This window comes from Geotrypetes seraphini, chromosome 8 (genome assembly GCF_902459505.1).
Source record: "Geotrypetes seraphini chromosome 8, aGeoSer1.1, whole genome shotgun sequence".
NCBI lineage: Eukaryota > Metazoa > Chordata > Amphibia > Gymnophiona > Dermophiidae > Geotrypetes > Geotrypetes seraphini.
In genome coordinates this window covers 68,735,582-68,754,333 of record NC_047091.1, presented here as the reverse complement: position 1 = coordinate 68,754,333, position 18,752 = coordinate 68,735,582, and the positions used below count along the sequence as shown (strand labels likewise).

At 46.8% G+C, this 18,752-nt stretch overlaps 1 protein-coding gene across 4 annotated transcripts in view; it reads left to right on the top strand.

Moving 5' to 3' along the window:
• ZFPL1 (zinc finger protein like 1) overlaps positions 1-18,752 on the top strand; it is a 76,837-nt gene that overhangs the window by 37,902 nt on the left and 20,183 nt on the right. For all 4 annotated transcript variants that reach the window (XM_033956453.1, XM_033956454.1, XM_033956452.1 and 1 more), the window contains 2 exons: positions 7,718-7,894; positions 9,171-9,294. In XM_033956453.1, the coding sequence (XP_033812344.1) occupies positions 7,718-7,894; positions 9,171-9,294 (301 nt within the window). The remainder of the gene's footprint in view (positions 1-7,717; positions 7,895-9,170; positions 9,295-18,752) is intronic.

Below are 18,752 nucleotides of genomic sequence, written 5' to 3'. Positions count from 1 at the left end.
AGACCATCAGGAGTAAGAGTGCGCCAATTGTAAATAAAACGCTGTTCTTTTTGGATCAATAATCCAGAAAGATCGCCTTGATAATGTTTTATGTGTATCAACACCGTGTATTGAAGATCGTCAAGCGTGTGTGCTTCGCTCAACCAATGAGGGACTAAAGGGGCGGTTATACGCTTTGTACGAATGCTGCTCAAGTGTTCTATGATGCGTGTTTTGATTTTACGGGATGTCTGTCATATATATTTTAGAACAAGGACACCGGATGTAATAGATTACTCCTTTGGAGTCGCATGTAGTGTCAGTGTTTAGTATAAACTTACGACCACCTGAAAAAGGGATTGTCACTTGAGCAGCATTCATAACATGATTACAAACTTTACATCTGCCGCAGATTTTTAAAGTCACATCACTTGGTTTAATTTTGTCTCAACGAGGTCTATCATCATCAACTACCACCTGGCAAAGATAAGTACATCATTCATTATGAACAAATCACGCTGAGAGCTTGTTTATACAATGCAGGTGGTCAGGGGACAGTGAAGGCAATGATGGTCCCCTTGTTAACCTCGTTTTGGTGATAACACTAAAAACACAGGTTATAAGGTCTGAGCACTTCACATTTTAATAAGAGTATTATTCATATATTATTTAATTTTAGTATAAGAGCTGTGATTATTGAAATTGCCATTGATTATCATCACAGAGTTTAATTATTGATTCCTCCAGAGATAAGTTTATTTAAACTAAACTAAACCTTAGGTTTATATACCGCATCCTCTCCATAAAGATAGAGCTCGGCACGGTTTACAGGATCTTCAATATAAGGAAGGAAAAACATAATAAGAATTAGTGATTATAAAGAGGGCAGTGAGATTTACATTTTTGAGAATAGCCAAGTTTTCAGATGCTTTCGGAACAATTGGAAGGAGCCCAGATTCCGCAGCAGGGCAGGAAGGTTATTCCAAAGCTCAGTGATTTCGAAGAAAAGAGATTTCCCTAATTTTCCTGCATAGATAACGCCTTTTAACGAGGGGAAAGATAGTTTAAGTTTATGGGTGGATCTGGTAGTGTCAGGTCTCGTAGAATTCCAAGATAGTGGAATTAGAGGGGGGAAGAATGCCATGCAGGATCTTGAATGTTAGGCAGGCACATTTAAAGTGAATCACAATGAATCCTTGCCGACATTTTGTGGGATAAAAGAAATGGTATGGAATGTGAGTCTTCCATCTACAGTCCTGCCAGTGGGGGGGTGCTGTTTCAGTAGAGAGGGACAGGCAAGCTCTTCAGGACATCAGGGAACCTGCCTGACTTTAGCAATTGAAAGCACAATATTGCAGCACCACCTCTTACTGGCAGCCATGCAGTTGGAGGACTTTCTTCTGTTGTGGCAAACTAGAAGACAATGTTCACATGTGTCATGCACTGAACACTACAGTTCTCAGCTGAACAAAGGAAAAAAAAAACTCTATATATCACTTAATTGTTGCTAACAGTGGGGTTGACTGCCAGAGGGATGGGCTGCAAGATTTTCATCTGGGCCTGGTGAAGAAGTAGAGACCAATTATGAAAATTTCAGGAACTTGCTTCTTTGTTCTCTACTGACCCCCAACCTCATTTGTGTCTTTTCTGCCTCTGATGTGGCAACAAGAATCTTGTCTGCTGATACTATGCCTACCACCTGCAACGTCCTTCCATCAAGTACCTAGTTGCTGAAGAATCTTACTGTTATTGCAATTGTTGCTGTCTTCAAGGAGCATTTCAAACATTTAATAGGCACTTATTTTCCTGTTCATCCACAAGCAACAAAGCTAATAAAGGGTATGGAGAACTTGGAATACGAGGAACGACTTAAGAGACTGGGATTGTTCTCCCTTGAGAAAAGGAGACTGCGAGGGGATATGATCGAGACTTTCAAAATACTGAAAGGAATCGACAAAATAGAGCAGAAAAAAAAATTATTTACAGTGTCCAATGTGACACGGACAAGAGGACATGGACTGAAGCTAAGGGGGGACACGTCCAGGACAAATATCAGGAAGTTCTGCTTCACGCAACAAGTGGTGGACACCTGGAATGCTCTCCCAGAGGAGGTTATTGCGGAATCCACCGTTCTAGGATTTAAAAGCAAACTAGATGCACATCTCCTTATGAGAGGCATAGAGGGATATGGGTGACTAAAAATACGCCAGATGTACACCTGGCTAGGCCACCGCGTGTGCGGATCGCCAGACTTGATGGACAGAAGGTTTGATCCGGAGATGGCAGTTCTTATGTACACTGTGTTTTTTCTCTTCTACACCCATGTCTGAAAGACAACCCAGCTATCTTCCCAGATGATGTAAAAACACAGGCAACCAAATCTTTGGGAAAGTTGTACCAAAACTAGATCAAAATGGAAGGCCTCTATTTGTGATTTACAAACAACAGTTGGAACAGAATATTGTCCCTTTTTTATGCCTTAATAAAAAAAGATTTAAATATAAAATACAAGTGTTCGAGGCTTATGCAAATGAGGACAACTCTTAACTCACACTCACCGTAAGATACCTATGGCCATCCTATCTTTCTCTCTGCAAGAAACTCCCCAACCCCTTTATGTCCTATCTGTCCAGATTAGATTGTAAGCTCTTCTGAGCAGGGACCGTCTATTACATATTAAATGCACAGTGCTGCCTTTCAGCACTGTAGAAATGGTAAATTGTATTAGAGTCCATGAGTACGAGATGGGGACAGAAACAAACTTTCCCCATGTCATTCTCTAGTAGCTTACAGAATGGGGGTGTAAATAAAATTACACACACTACTGCTAATTAGTGACAGTTAATGGCAATTATTGGTAATAATAATAATAATAACTTTATTCTTCTAGACCCCCATAGTTGAAAGACTTCTAGGCGGTTCACATTTGAAGAAGGCTGGACAATCGGCAAATTACAGCATGCAAGAAGTGACGGTTACATAAGAACTAGGTAGAGGACAGCAAATTACATCGAGGTAGACAGAGGGAGAATATATTCTTGTGAGTGGAGAGGCTTTTGTTTAGGAGATGAATTTGTCAAACAGAACGGTTTTAATTGATTTTCGGAATGTGCCGTAGATCAGACTGGTTCTATTTATGTAGTTATCCAGCCAGAACTGCTGTCTGCCTGCTTGGAACATGAAGGTCCTGTCCAAAAAGGATTTGTTTTTGCAGCCTGTGATCTTTGGGTACGTAAAGATGTTTCGGTTTCTGGTTGGTCATGTGGGTTGTGTAATATGAAGTGTGGTAGCAGGTAGGAAGGCGCTAGATCCCAGAGCTGCTTGAAACAAATACAGGCAAATTTGAACAGTATTCGCGCCTCTCCAACTAAGTACTAGTGTTACGCTATAACTGACCCTATTCTATAACTGGGCGTGCAGTTGGGCACCTAACTAGGCACCTTTTTAAAAAAAAATAATTTATATTCCGCATATCCTATAATTCTATGCAGATTACAAATTATTCAGGTACTCAAGCATTTTTCCCTAACTGTCCCGTTGGGCTCCCACTATCTATTTATAGAATTTGGGGGGGGGTTGTATAAAATGCAGGCATGTTGTCAAGTAGTACAATCTGGAATGTATCCAAATTAGCTTTTTCGTGTTTCATTGTTTAGTCATCACTATGACTTCAGGTGGCAGTTGATATTGATATCTTGTCATGAGAGAATTTGGTTAAGGTGCTGGGTGTATTTCTGGAAGAGAATGGGGTGGGGCATGCTCAGATATCCCAGGTCTATGACTGTTTTATTTTAAATTGAAACTAATCTGAAAATTTTAGTGCTGGGAAGTTTTTTATAATGTGCTATATGTTGGGCTCCTGAATTGGGAGCTTATGGGATGGGATTTGGTAAACTGCCTTTCTGTGGTTACAATCAAAGCAGTTTACATATTATGTACATGTGCTTATTTGTACCTGGGACAGTGGAGGGTTAAATGACTTGCCCAGAGTCACAAGGTGCTGCAGTGGGAATTGAACCCAGTTCCTCTGGTTTTCAGGCCACTGCACCAACCATTGGGATACTTGAGGTTGCACAAAATATGTTAAGATTTCATTTGAAAGCCCCAAGGAGAAATATTGTGTCCCTGTTGTTAGGTCATTTACATTGGCAGCCTGTAAGGGAATAGAGCATATGTAAATTATTAGTATTTCCTTTTAAACTTTTACACAATGGGGCTCCCAAAATGTTGTGTTTACAATTATCATGATATGTTCCAGGACACCCTCTTCGATCTTCCCATAAAACTCTTCTGGTAAACCTTGGTAAAGGGGTAGTGAGTAAGAAATGCTAAAGGAAGAAATTCTTCTTGATGAGGACTACAGAAGAATGGAAGAAGCTGCCTAATACTTTGATGAAAGAAACTAGTGTGGGACTGAAGGCTTTTCTTTTTCCTTGATTTTATAGTGTGGGTTTTTAAACTTTATATTTTCTGTTATTTTTAAGTGTATTTGTATACCATCTTGATTGGTATTTTTTTTTTTTTTACCTAGGAGAAGATATAACTTTTTATTTGTAAATTTAATGTATGTATATACACTACCTACCTACATACATATCTAGGGAACAATAAACTAAATGTATTTCTCCGAGAACAAGCAGAACTACTGTTTACCACAAATAAGTAATGGCACCGATGGAGCTCCAACATTGAAACTACCTAGCATTCAGAAGATTCTTGAAGCCTTTGGCAGGCCCAGCCATGCATATGCACATGCCTGCTTGACTTGTATGAGACCTATAGTTCTTGTTCATACACAAAACAATGACCAGTGAAGATGTGATTGTGTATTTTCTTCAGACACGTAGCTGTTTTCTCCACATGGAGTTTTATTTTCTTGCCTTTCTGCCTCTTTTTAGAGAGTAATCTGGGACCATTTCTTGTTTTATTATTATTATTTTTCTCTTGTTCCTCTTTATTTTTAAATTTATTTTCAGTCTTTTTAAGTTTCCTTCATTTTTCTGTGCCTCATGGCTTCCTTAGGCCTGAGCTCCAGTTTAAAAAATAATTGACAATTGAGCCTTTTTATTTTGCTGTGATTTGTCTTCCCAATTATGTTCTAGTGAGTTAAAGCAGTACACAAACTGTGCTAGGACCCACATGACAAACTGTGTGACTGACCCACATGACACGTGCTTAACCTGTCTGGAACCTGACCATTAGTCCTATCACTGTTTTCTTTTGCTCAAATGCAAAAGAGAACACAGAAAAACTGGAAGGCCTGCATGAGAGACGTTTTGGCATACCAAAGTCCAGTCCATTCGCATCAAAGGCATTAGTCCATATGGCTTCAGGAGCTGTATCAGACATTTAAGACGCATCGACATTAAGAAGGTTTCCCCATGCCTCAATGTCAGATGACAATAGCACCTGCTCAGGCCATGCTTTATCGTACCTGACACTGAGAGCTCAGAAGGATTCCGTATCCTCCTCAGCATAAAGGGACCCCGATGCTGGGCATCATGTGAAGGCAAAGAAGCATCAGTATCAGTCCTCTTCGAAGCACAGTACCAGGAACTCTGGGATACCAGCATTGTTGGTCCCTTAGAAGTGTTTGAACTGTGAGGACCATTTCACTTCTGTGGAGATGGGGCCAATGTATCAATCTCCTTGAAGCCTGGACCCTGCCTCCAGTTTGGCTTCTACAACTTCACAAGGCCATATTGGAGAAGGAACTGGAGTGCATCCTAGCTTAGCGCAATACCAAGGCATCGAGAGCGCCAGTACTGACTATGGGTCTCCAGGATGGGCTCATCAATGCTGGTGTTTCATTTGTGCATCAGAGCCAGCACCAACAAATGCAGTGCTCCATTTCAGCCCACTGGGGAAAGAAGCAATCCTGGAGTCCAGGAAGGGACCTGTACCTCAGCACTCTCACCCAGAACCTGATTGTACATCCAGTGATCCAAGGCAGATGCAGACTCGGTCATCCCATGAGGAGTACTTAGCTGAATCGGATTTGGACTGCTTCTGAAGGTCTGATGTAGAGCCGGAGGACCTCTTCAGATTCCTTTCTGCCACAGGAAAAGAAAAAGTATCTTCCAGAAGATCTCTTTAAACTTTTTGAGATAGGGGAAGCCATCCCATTTAAGTTGGAGGTCAAAGATGAGCCTAGGGCCAAGATGTTGGATGTCCTTGATTAAGACTCTCCTATTAAGGAAGCTGTGACATTGCCTGTGCACAACATCCTTAAAACTATGCACATGAGGAATTGAGCAATCCCACACTCACTGTGCAGGTTATTTCAAAGAAGGTGGACTCTTAAGTGAAGAATCGAGAAGGCTCCTGGATTTAAGAAGCCGCAACTTCCAAACCATTCCATGGTGGTCAAATCCATTCTCAAAAGAGCCAGAAGCATGAGAACCCATGGATTGTCTTTCCCTGCTTGCTTGCATGCTGGAGTCTTTTGTGAGGAAAGTGTTTCAAAGCTCGATGCTCTTTTCCTGCATCCAGTCTTACCAGCTCTACATTCGCAGTTAAAGAACTTGGTGCACAGAGTGCTAGAGTTTGCGGACACTCTGCCTCTAGCTAGCAGCTAAACAGAAGGAGTGTTGAAAGCTCAAGCAACTTTTGACGTAGTGTCCAGACTTTCTGCCATAAATATTGGCATGCACAGACTCTCATAGCTGTGTATCTCAGACCTAGAACCAGCAGTTCAAGAGAAGTTGGTGGGGCAACAATGTGGAAAAAGTTGCTGACCTCATTAAGAAACAGACCAACACCATGAAGTCCCTATCTCAGCCCACTCCTTCTGTGATCTCCATTTCTCAGAAGCTTTTGGGTGGGAGGTCTGAAGTGTCCCTGCTATTCCCAAAGACATAGGTTCACTTTCTTGACTTGCCCTCTGCAGGGCCCTAAAATTTCAACCAACTTCCCAGTCTAAGCAGGGGACAAGCTTTTGATTGATTTAAGCAGAGCATATCGAACATAAAGGTATCTGTCTGCAGTGAACTATTTGGGTGCTGGAGCTATTAGGTAATCAACTAGCCAAGGTCCCACCTACTCCTAGTGCAGCAATTGGAATACATTGGATTTCTGTTAGACGTGGTTAAAGCTCAAGCCTACTTTCCTAAAGTAAGAGGAGATAAGCTCATTTGCATTATTGATCAGGTTTGCAGCAGCCAACAGGTCACAACTCAACAGTTGTTGAGGTTGTTAGGCCACATAGCCTCCACTGTACATGGCATACCTCCTTTTGCAAGGTGCTCCTAGTGGTATCAGGTCATGAGAAATCTGAAGTATGCCATCTCAGTCACTTCAGAATTACAGCAATCCCTTCTCTGGTGGACAATTTGGACCAATTTGACAAGGACTTTTAATTCCAAATTCCTCCTCCCAAGCCTTTAACCCAGTGGGAGTGGCCACCACTTTTTTGCTGATGGATACCAACCCCTTTTAACAGCGTTTTGCTGAGGTTATTTTACTGGTTATAATATGCCTTGTGGTGGCCACCCAGTGCACATTGCTAGCTGTGGTATAGTATTTACATAGTAATTAGCTACTTTAAATGTATTGCATGTTTTGTATCTCTTTACTATGTAATGCAGGATGACCTAAATATTGCTGCATTAGGGCACTACAGCCTGCATTATAGCCCTTCAATATGCGGGTTAGTGCTCTAATGTGGCTTGATAACTAACTATCCCTTTGAGGGTTCCTGTGTAAGAAGCAATAAACATTGACTCTACTGTCCTTTCAGCAACTTCAGGTCAGGACTCGGAGAATCTGAGACAGCAGAGTGCCTCTTCAGCCATTTCCTATAGCTCCAAGCCCAGCCACCCCTCTCACCTGGGCTTGAATAATGGCGGTGTGAAGGAAGAACATGCGATCATCAACATGAGCGAAGCGAGCAGCAACAGCAATGCCATCAATGCAGGTAATGCTTTCTTATCAATTGGTGCTTATTTAACTTGTTGGTCCTTATTGCCAGAGGATGCCTAGTGTGCTGGAATGGACTTTGTATATGAATCTCTCACCTTCTTCCACTATATGGCAAGCTGCCTATGGTCTCTTAAAGGCCTGCTTTGTGTGCTCACTGGTTTATATGCGTTCCTTTAGACATTCCAGGTGTGGCCTCACCTATGACATCAAGACACACAGGGGGTAATTTTATAAAGCTCTCTCAACCTGTAAAGCCCTTTTAGCTTGTAAAATGAAGTAATCATGTGGAAAGGTCCTAGGGGGGAATGGTGGTGGGAACATGGGTACATGCTTAGTGAATCTGTATACATTCCCACCTTTTTTGAGGTAGGTATAAATTTTTATGTGGGCATTTGGGCTGGTTCTGGGAACCTATTTTATAAAGATACCTGGGCAACTATGCTGATTTTATAAAATCGATGCCTTTTTTGTACTTTTTACTTAGGCATCTTATAAAATTATCCCGTCATGACTTATTATACTCTTAAAATAAGAGGAACTTAGCCCATGTATTACATATTATGGATTTTGGTGACTATAATGAAACCTTAAGAACAAAAGAATTGTCATACTGGGACAGATTGAAGGTCCATCAAGCCCAGTATCCTGTTTCCAACATGGTCAACCCACATCCCTTGAGTGCAAATGTGCCAAAACACCTCTCCCCAGTTGATAATGATGCCACTAACTTCTACAGAAAATAAAGAGTTTGTCATTGCCAGTTAATACTTCAGTTTTCTACACTTCTCCCTCGTTATTTGCGGGGGATAGGGGCAGAGCCGGACCGCGAATATCTTCTCAGCCAGCTCTGACCCATCCCCGCCTCCCTCCCACCTTCCCCCCGGCATCCTGGCCTTACCTGGTGGTCTAGCGGGCTTTCGGGGCAGGAACGATCTTCCTATGCTCCTGCCCCGTGCAGATCGCCAATAGGAAATGACTGCCGTGAGTTCCCGTAGTCTCTCGAGACTATGACGGGAGCTCACGGAAGCCATTTCCTATTGGCAATATACACAGGGCAGGAGCGTAGGAAGATCACTCCTGCCCCGAAAGCCTGCTAGACCACCAAGAAAGGCCGGGATGCCGGGGGGAAGGCTAAACTAGGGGGGGTTTCCCCCTCCCCCCAAAATTGCAAATATGTGAAATCGCAAGTGATGAAACTGCGAATGGGGAGGGGAAAGTGTATTATGATCTGTAAATGTTGGTTTGTTCATTTTTCTGCTTTTGTCTTTCAGTCACTGCATCCCGCAAAGTGTATGACACTCGGGAGCTTGATAGAGATACTGATACCCTCATTGACTTTGATGATGACAAGTACCGCCGGAGGCCAGCACTCAGCTGGTTTGCAAGGGTGTTAAAGTAAGTAGGGAGCTGGCGTTATCTTGCAGGACTCCCCTCCTACTTTTCTCTTGGCCCATCTACATACTTGACAGGGATAGCAATGGGGGATAGTGTACTGTTGCCGCAGAAGAAAGTTTGAGCAAGGGAATCAGTTTGATCTATCTTCATTTGATTTTGATAATCGAGAACAAATCAATAACTTACCTGCAATATTAGGTCCCACAGGGTTTTTTATATGGAGGGGGAATGGAAGAAATATTAAATTGAACGGAAGGGTAATGTACATAAGAACATAAGAAATGCCTCTGCTGGGTCAGACCCGAGGTCCATCGTGCCCAGCAGTCCGCTCACGCGGTGGCCCAGCAGGTCCAGGACCTGTGCAGTAATCTTCTATCTATACCCCTCTATCCTCTTTTCCAGTAGGAATTTGTCCAATCCTTTCTTGAACCCCAGTACCGTACTCTGCCCAATCACATCCTCTGGAAGTGCATTCCAGGTGTCCACCACACGTTGGGTAAAAAAGAACTTCCTAGTATTTGTTTTGAATCTGTCTCCTATCAACTTTTCCGAGTGCCCTCTTGTTCTTTTATTATTCGAAAGTTTGAAGAATCTGTCCCTCTCTACTCTCTCTATGCCCTTCATGATCTTGTAAGTCTCTATCATATCCCCTCTAAGTCTCCTCTTCTCCAGGGAAAAGAGACCCAGCTTCTCCAATCTCTCAGCATATGACAGGTTTTCCATCCCTTTTATCAGACGCGTCGCTCTCCTCTGAACCCCCTCGACTAACGCCATATCCTTCTTAAGGTACGGCGACCAATATTGGATGCAGTACTCCAAATGCGGGCGCACCATTGCCCGATACAACGGCAGGATAACCTCTTTCGTTCTGGCTGTAATACCTTTTTTGATTATACCAAGCATTCTATTCGCTCTCTTAGCGGCCGCTGCACACTGTGCCGTCGGCTTCATTGTCATGTCCACCAATACCCCCAAGTCCCTTTCCTGGGTACTCTTATTCAATAATATCCCTCCCATTGTATAGTTGTACCTCGAGTTTCTGCTCAACACATGTAATACCTTACATTTCTCAACGTTGAACTTCATCTGCCATCTCGTCGCCCAATCTTCTAGTTTGTTCAAGTCCCTTTGCAATTCTTCACATTCCTCTGTAGTCCGAGCTCCATTAAATAGTTTAGTGTCGTCCGCAAATTTTATTATTTCGCACTTCGTCCCTGTTTCTAGATCATTTATGAAGATATTAAATAGTAGCGGCCCAAGCACCGAGCCCTGCGGGACACCACTCGTGACCCTCCTCCAGTCGGAGTAGTGGCCCTTCACTCCTACCCTTTGTTTTCTACCCTCCAACCAGTTTCTGATCCGTCTATGTACGTCTCCTTCCACCCCACGGTTCTTTAGTTTCCGGAGTAGACGTTCATGGGGCACCTTGTCAAAGGCTTTTTGGAAATCTAGATATATGATGTCAATGGGGTCTCCTTTGTCCATCTGTTTGTTAATTCCTTCGAAGAAGTGCAATAAGTTTGTTTGGCATGATCGTCCCTTGCAGAAACCATGCTGGCTGGCTATCAGAAGTTCGTGCTTTTCAAAATGTTGATCAATGCTTTCTTTTATCAGTGCTTCTGCCATTTTCCCAGGAACTGAAGTCAGGCTCACTGGCCTGTAGTTTCCCGGATCACCTCTTGATCCCTTTTTAAAGATGGGCGTAACGTTGGCTATCTTCCAATCCTTCGGGATCTTGCCTGTTTTTAGGGATAAGTTGCAAATTTGCTGCAGTAGTTCCGCTATCTCCTCCTTTAATTCCTTCAGAACCCTTGGATGTATGCCATCCAGACCCGGGGATTTGTCAGTTTTTAGTTTTTCTATCTGCCTGCGAACGTCCTCAATGCTCATTTCTATGAATGTTAATTTTTCTGCTTGACTTCCGTTGAAGAATTGCTCAGGTTCCGGCATGTTGGACGTGTTTTCGTTAGTAAATACAGACGAGAAGAACATGTTAAGCCTTTCTGCCACTACCTTCTCCTCCTTCACCACTCCCTTCCTGTCTCCGTCGTCTAGCGGTCCCACTTCCTCTCTAGCTGGCTGCTTCCCTTTAACATATCTGAAGAATGGTTTGAAATTTCTTGCTTCCCTGGCTAGCCTTTCTTCATACTCTCTTTTAGCTTTCCGAACCTCACGGTGACATTCTTTTTGATACTTCTTGTGCTCTTTCCAGATACTGGTCTTCCTTCGAATTTGTCTCTGAATCCCTGGTCCATAATCTCTGCCTCAAACTGAAATCCTGCAATTAGATCCATTCCCCGCCTACCTTTACGAGAACACTCCCCCTAAGGCCATCTCATCTCTTACCATTCTCATAAACTTCTCCCTCCACTCGGGCCTATTCTCCCCAGAAATGGGCCATATCTCCTTAACCCCACTACTGAAAAAACCTGATCTAGACCACTCTACACCATCCATCTACCATCCCGCTTCTACACAGTCAACATGAAGGGCATTTCTTCCTCCCCCTGGAACCCGATCTGTGGAGTCCCACAAGGCTCACCTCTCTCTCCTATCCTTTTCAACATTTATATGTCCTCCCTCAAACTCCTCCTTCCATAGCAAAGCAGCAGATGAATCCAGAGACTAGTGAGATGAATCCAGAGACTAGTGGGTATAGCTCACATCGACCAGCAGGTGGAGATAGAGAACTGATTAACAGTTGGCCTTAAAGCCTGGTGTTCCTTCTGTTGATTCAGTTTTGCTCTATCTCCCAGCAGGGATGGAGCTATCTTTCTAGCTCCTGGTCTCTGCCTGCTGCAGGATAGATTGAAGTGGTGTTCCGTTAGGATTCCTCTGTTGAGACTAGTTCTCTTCAGTAGGTGGGGGTGCCTGGCTGATTGGTGCCGGCTTTGGGAGGTACACCTGGGCCCTCCCAGGTCCCTGCTCCACCCTCCCCTCCGTTGGATAGAGGGGTTCCTTTCCAGGTGCAGGAGTGGCTGGCTTCTTCATTCCAGTTTAAAAAAAAAAAAAAGGGAGGCCTTCCTGCTTGTACTGAGCCGTGCTGTGCTTCACTCGGCATGCAGTACATTTACCAATGATTGCCTGGCTTCGGGGGTAAGCAGCTGACCGGGTGAGTGTGTTATTTTTCTTCCTCGAGTGTGGTCGCGTTTCCCGGGTGCCGGACGTCTTGGGGGGCGGAGTCGTCATTCGGCGGCGTTCGCCGCGTGGCTGAAAAAAAAAAATAAAAAAAAACCGTGTCGGAGCGTTTTTGTCAGGCCGAGGGGGGATGGCTGCAGAGGCTGGTCAGCTGTGTTCGCGCTGTGGGAAGCGCCGAACACGGTCGGGTCTTTGCTCTGCCGGGTGCTTGGAAGCACCGGCAGACGACCCGTTTTTGGCGGCTTGTGAGGCGGCCATGTCCCGGGTGCGGGAGTCTTGCGCAATGTCCCCGCCGCTCGTAGTCGATGCAGGGTTACTGCAGGACTCGGCCACGGATGACAAGAGTGAGGCGGCGGGGGAAGAGTCGAGAGCGCTGGAGGCCGGCGCGGACCCACCCCTCGGCTCGGAGCAGGGCGGGGGAGTGCCTCTTAGCTGGGGTGCATTTTCGCCCGAGTTTGTGATGTTGCTCCATCAGGCATTTAAATTGCAGAGCTCGCAGCCTACCCAGCCGGTGCTGGGGGCCGGGCGGTCCCTTGCGGTACCCTCTACCTCTGCAGGGGGGGAGGGGACAGATGCTAGACCCACTGCGGGGGCAGCAGGATCCCCGGGGCAGTCGCAGGGGGCTAAGAAGCGCAGGCTAGTGTCTGCGGAGGCGGTGGATATTTTGCCCAGATCACCTTTCTCCCTGCCTGAGTCGTTGGAGGAAGGGGAGCTATTGGATTGGGATACGGAGAGTATCCCGGGTAGGGAGGGGGATGACCCTTCGGCTATCCGGTTGTTCCATAGAGAGGAGCTTTCTTCTTTTATTTCAAAGGCTTTGCAGAGTTTGAACATTGCTCAGGAAGATGCCAAGGGGTCCGGTAACCCCCTGATGGCAGGTACACGTAGGCCGCCTAAGGCCTTTCCGGTCCATGAGGCCATGCAGGAGCTGATCTCGGCGCAATGGGAGGCGCCGGAGGCCAGTTTGCGGGTGGCAAGGGCCATGAGGCTCTTGTATCCGGTCGAACCGACCGAACTGGACAAGTTTAGGTTACCTAGGGTGGACGCTCTGGTGGCGGCGGTGACTAAGAGAACTACCTTGCCGGTTGAAGGGGGCGTGACACTTAAGGATGCACAGGATAGAAAGATTGAAGCATCCCTAAAGATGTCCTTTGAAGTGGCTGCAGTTACCTTACAGGCCGCAATCTGCAGTTCTTACGCGGCGCGGGCTTGTCTGCAGTGGTCACAGGGGATGACCGATAATTTGCTGGAGTCTGGGGGTACTATCCCTTCGGAACTGGCTGATTTGGAGTCAGGCTTGGCTTATTTGGCGGACTCCTTATATGATATTATTCGGGCGTCTGCGAAACAGATGTCTCTGTCTGTGGTTTCACGCAGGTCCTTGTGGCTCCGTCATTGGGCGGCCGATGCAGCGTCCAAGCTCCGGCTGGTGAGACTCCCGTTTAAAGGGGGTTTATTGTTTGGAGCGGAGTTGGATAAACTGGTAAAGGATTTTGGGGATACCAAAACGCAGCGTTTACCGGAGGACAGGGCTAGGCCCCCGGTTAGGGCCGCATCGTCTAGACCGCGTTTCCGGGATGTTAGGCGGGCCAGGGCTGGTAAACCTTTTTCCAGGTCTGCATCTGGCCCGTTCTCTGCTTCGAGACCTCGGTTTCAGCAGAGAGGTTCCTTTCGTACGGCGAGACCCTCTTCAGGGCAGTCAGCCCGTACCCCAGCCAGTCGCCCTCCACAATGACGGGGGCTTGGCTCCCTCCGCCCTGCCCTTAGGGGGTCGGCTTTCGGCATTCCGGGCGGAGTGGGCCACAGTCACGTCCGACCAATGGGTGTTGGACATTGTTCACGAAGGGTACAAATTAGAATTCGCCGCTCCCGTCGTAGATTCTTTCTTGGTGTCCCCGTGCCGTGGCGCGGCCAAGGGATCCGAGGTCCGCAGGACGCTTCAGGGGCTGCTCGAACTGGGGGCGGTGGTACCGGTGCCCCCGGAAGAGGTAGGCCGCGGTATATATTCCCTATACTTCATTGTACCAAAGAAGGGGGGGTCCTTCAGACCAGTGCTGGATCTCAAAAGGGTCAACAGATTCCTCAGCGTGCGCCATTTCCGAATGGAAACGGTGCGCTCGGTTATTGCGGCGGTAAGACCAGGAGAGTTCCTCACGTCTCTCGATCTCAAGGAGGCGTACCTCCATATTCCGATATGGCCTCCGCACCAGCGGTATCTGCGGTTTGCGATTCTGGGCCAACATTATCAGTTTCGGGCAATGCCCTTTGGCCTGGCGACGGCTCCCCGCACGTTTTCCAAAGTCATGGTGGTGGTAGCCGCTTTTCTACGCAAGGAAGGGATTCGGGTACACCCTTACTTGGACGATTGGTTGATCCGCGCCTCATCCCGGCAGGAGAGTTTGTCGGTGACGCAGAGAGTTATCTCTCTCCTTCAGTCGTTGGGGTGGATTGTCAACTTTCCCAAGAGTGTTTTGTCCCCATCGCAGTCTTTGGTGCATCTGGGGGTACGGTTCGATACGGCTCTGGGGAAGGTGTTTCTACCCCGAGATCGGGGGGAGAAATTGCAGGCTCAAATTCGCCTCCTTCTCGGGTCGCCCAGACCTCGAGTTTGGAATTATGTACAGGTGCTGGGCTCCATGGTGGCGACTCTGGAGGTGGTTCCCTGGGCCCGGAGCCACATGAGGCCCTTACAGCAGTCTCTGCTCTCTCGCTGGTCCCCAGCTTCTCTGAATTACAATGTGCGTCTCCAGTGGAGTCCTCGAGCAGCTCGCAGCATGCGCTGGTGGCTCCAGGACTTGCATCTTTGGAGGGGCATGCCGTTTGCCACACCGGATTGGGTGGTAGTTACAACGGATGCCAGTCTGCGGGGCTGGGGAGCCCAGTGCATGCAGACGTCGGTGCAGGGAATGTGGTCTACCCAGGAGGCTCAATGGCCCATAAACTTGCTGGAATTAAGAGCGATCCGGTTAGCGCTGCGGGCTTTTCAGGCCCTAGTTCACGACAGACCGACCAGGATCTTTTCGGACAGTGTCACGGCGGTCGCATATGTCAATCGTCAGGGGGGCACCCGGAGTCCGCAGTTAGCCGAAGAGGCAAGACATTTGTTTCGATGGGCAGAGGGGCATGTTCCGCTTCTGTCGGCGGCACACATTGCAGGGCACGAAAACGTGCAAGCGGACTTCCTCAGCAGAACTCTTCTCGATCCGGGCGAATGGGAGTTGTCGTCTCCAGCGTTCGGCCTGCTAGTCCGTCGTTGGGGGTTGCCAGAGATGGATCTCATGGCCTCTTCCCGCAATGCGAAGGTGCCTCGGTTCTTCAGCAGACGCAAGGAACAGGGATCGGAGGGGGTGGACGCATTAGCTCTCCCGTGGCCTCCGAATTCCCTTCTGTATGTATTCCCGCCTTGGCCCATGATAGGGCGGGTGTTGCAACGCATCTCTCGCTTTCGAGGCAGAATAATCCTGGTGGCTCCGGATTGGCCACGGCGGCCGTGGTACGCAGATCTGATGCTGCTGTCGGTAGGCGAGCAGGTAGCGTTCCAGGTAACTCCGGACTTGCTAACTCAGGGTCCAATATTGATGGAAGATCCGGGCCGCTTTGGTCTTACGGCCTGGCTATTGAAAGGTCAAGGCTGAAAAAGAAGGGCTATTCAGAACGGGTGATTTCCACCCTGCTTAAGGCTAAGAGGATTTCAACGTCAGCCTCCTATGCGAGGGTCTGGAGGATCTTTGAGGCATGGTGCGGAAGACACGGAATTGCGCCTTTCCATGCTTCTCTGCCGGCTATTCTTGCGTTCCTGCAGGAGGGCGTAGAGAAAGGGTTAGCATATAACTCTTTAAAGGTTCAGGTATCGGCCATTGCCTGTTACAGGGGCCGGGTGGCTCGCTCGGCTCTTGCGTCGCAGCCGGACGTGGTGCGTTTCCTCAAGGGGGTTCAACATATCCGGCCGCCGGTTAAGCGAATTTGTCCAACTTGGAACCTTAAGCTCGTCCTTGGGAAATTGCAGGGGGCACCTTTTGAGCCCCTGTCAGCGGCCACTTTGAAAGATGTCACACTGAAAACAGTATTTTTGGTGGCGATGGCTTCAGCAAGGCGAGTATCGGAGCTGCAAGCGCTTTCTTGCAGGGAACCCTTTTTGCGTTTCTCGGAGACTGGGGTGACGGTGCGTACGGTGCCGTCCTTCCTGCCTAAGGTTATTTCGTCCTTTCATGTGAACCAGAGTTTGTTCCTGCCATCCTTCAGGAAGGAGGATTGGGGGAAGCGATTTTTGTCGGTACGGCTACTGGATGTCCGCCGTATGCTTCTCCATTATTTGGAGGTGACGAATGATTTTCGCCGGTCGGACCATCTCTTTGTCGCGTTCGCGGGTAAAAACAAAGGGATGGCGGCGTCTAAAGCGTCCATTGCGCGTTGGATCAAGGACACTGTTGCTTCGGCGTATGTGTTGTCAGGGAAGAAGGTACCGGAGCACCTTCATGCTCATTCCACTCGGGCTTTGGCTACATCTTGGGCGGAGTCCGGGGGGATGTCATTAGAGGAGATTTGCCGGGCGGCCACTTGGTCGTCAGGGAATACTTTTTCAAAGCATTATCGGTTAGATGTAGCGGCCCGTTCAGAGGCGAGTTTTGGCGCTGCAGTGCTGGCAGAGGCGGCATTGGCGTCCCACCCAGTTTGAGTTTGCTTTGCTACATCCCACTAGTCTCTGGATTCATCTGCTGCTTTGCTATGGAAGGTAAAATTATGGTCATACCTGTTAATTTTCTTTCCTTTAGAAGCAGCAGATGAATCCAGAGCCCCTCCCCAAGTGCACGGGCTGTGTGTAGGGTGTTTAGGTCATTGGGTTAGCCGGGGCTATGGTTGGTAAGTGTATTATTTCATGACTGAAAAAAATAAAAATAAAAAAAACAGAAAATATCAATGATATTCAGAAGGGAAGACACATTTTTTACTGGAATGGAGTTTTGTGGCTGCTCATTCTCCTTTCGGGATGCTTGGGCAAAGTGCATAACTGAATCAACAGAAGGAACACCAGGCTTTAAGGCCAACTGTTAATCAGTTCTCTATCTCCACCTGCTGGTCGATGTGAGCTATACCCACTAGTCTCTGGATTCATCTCACTAGTCTCTGGATTCATCTGCTGCTTCTAAAGGAAAGAAAATTAACAGGTATGACCATAATTTTACCATCTCTCCCCCCTTGAAACACTTTACACACGCAGATGACATCTTTGTCCTCCTTGAGACCGACCGGAACCTCACCAACCTCTCTGCGAACATATCCTCATGTATATTGAACCTTCAATCCTGGGCCCACACTGTGCAGATAAAACTGAACGAATCCAAAACAAAACTTCTCTGGCTCGGCCCAAAATTGGACCAACTGCCCACCTCCATCCCTCTGTCCTCTGGTTCCACTCTGCATCTTGAATACTCAAGTAAAATTCTGGGAGTCATCATTGACTCTACACTTTCCTTCAATGATCACCTCAACCCCCTATTAAAAAAATGTTTCTTCAGCCTTACATGCTGAGGAAAGTGATAACCTGTTTCCATCAAAAACACTTTGCCGTCCTTGTCCAATCCACCATCATTTCCAGACTGGACTATTGCAACTCTATCTACCTAAGCCTAACAAATAAAAACCTTCAAAGACTCCAGCGGATTCAGAATGCCGTTGCTAAGCTTATCTTCGCAAAAAGCAAATTCGACCACGTCTCACCGCTTTTTTCCAAGCTCCACTGGCTTCCGATAATCTCCAGAGTCCACTTCAAATGTGCCTGCCTTACTTTCAAGATCCTAAACGGCATCCTCCCCCCCTTTATTCCTCTTTCTTGAAACTCCTCTCACCCCAATTCCACCAGATCCATCCAAAAACTGAAACTTTCCTTTCCCTCTCTAAAAGGCGTCTCCCTTGTAGGAAAACTAAGTTCTTCCCTCTCTTTTAGAATCACTGAGCTCTGGAACAACCTTACCTCCCCTCTTAGGAATCTGATCTCCCTCCAACTCTTCCGTAAACATCTGAAAACCTGGTTATTCTCAAAAATGTAACTCTTCCTCCCTCTCTGTTTACTCTAGTCCTCTAAATTTCCTCTTCATCTTTCCCTCCAATGGAGTTCCTTTTCACCCTAATTCTTGTTAACCGTGTCGAGCTCTGCATATGTTGAGATGATGCGGTATACAAACCTAAGGTTTAGTTTTAGTTTTTAGTTTTAGGATTTAAATGTTTCATACACATCCCTACAGACATACCCTGTCTTACATAGGCATCTTCAGGGAAGCAAATATCCAGAATCAAACAGGAAAGAAGCAATCAAATATGGC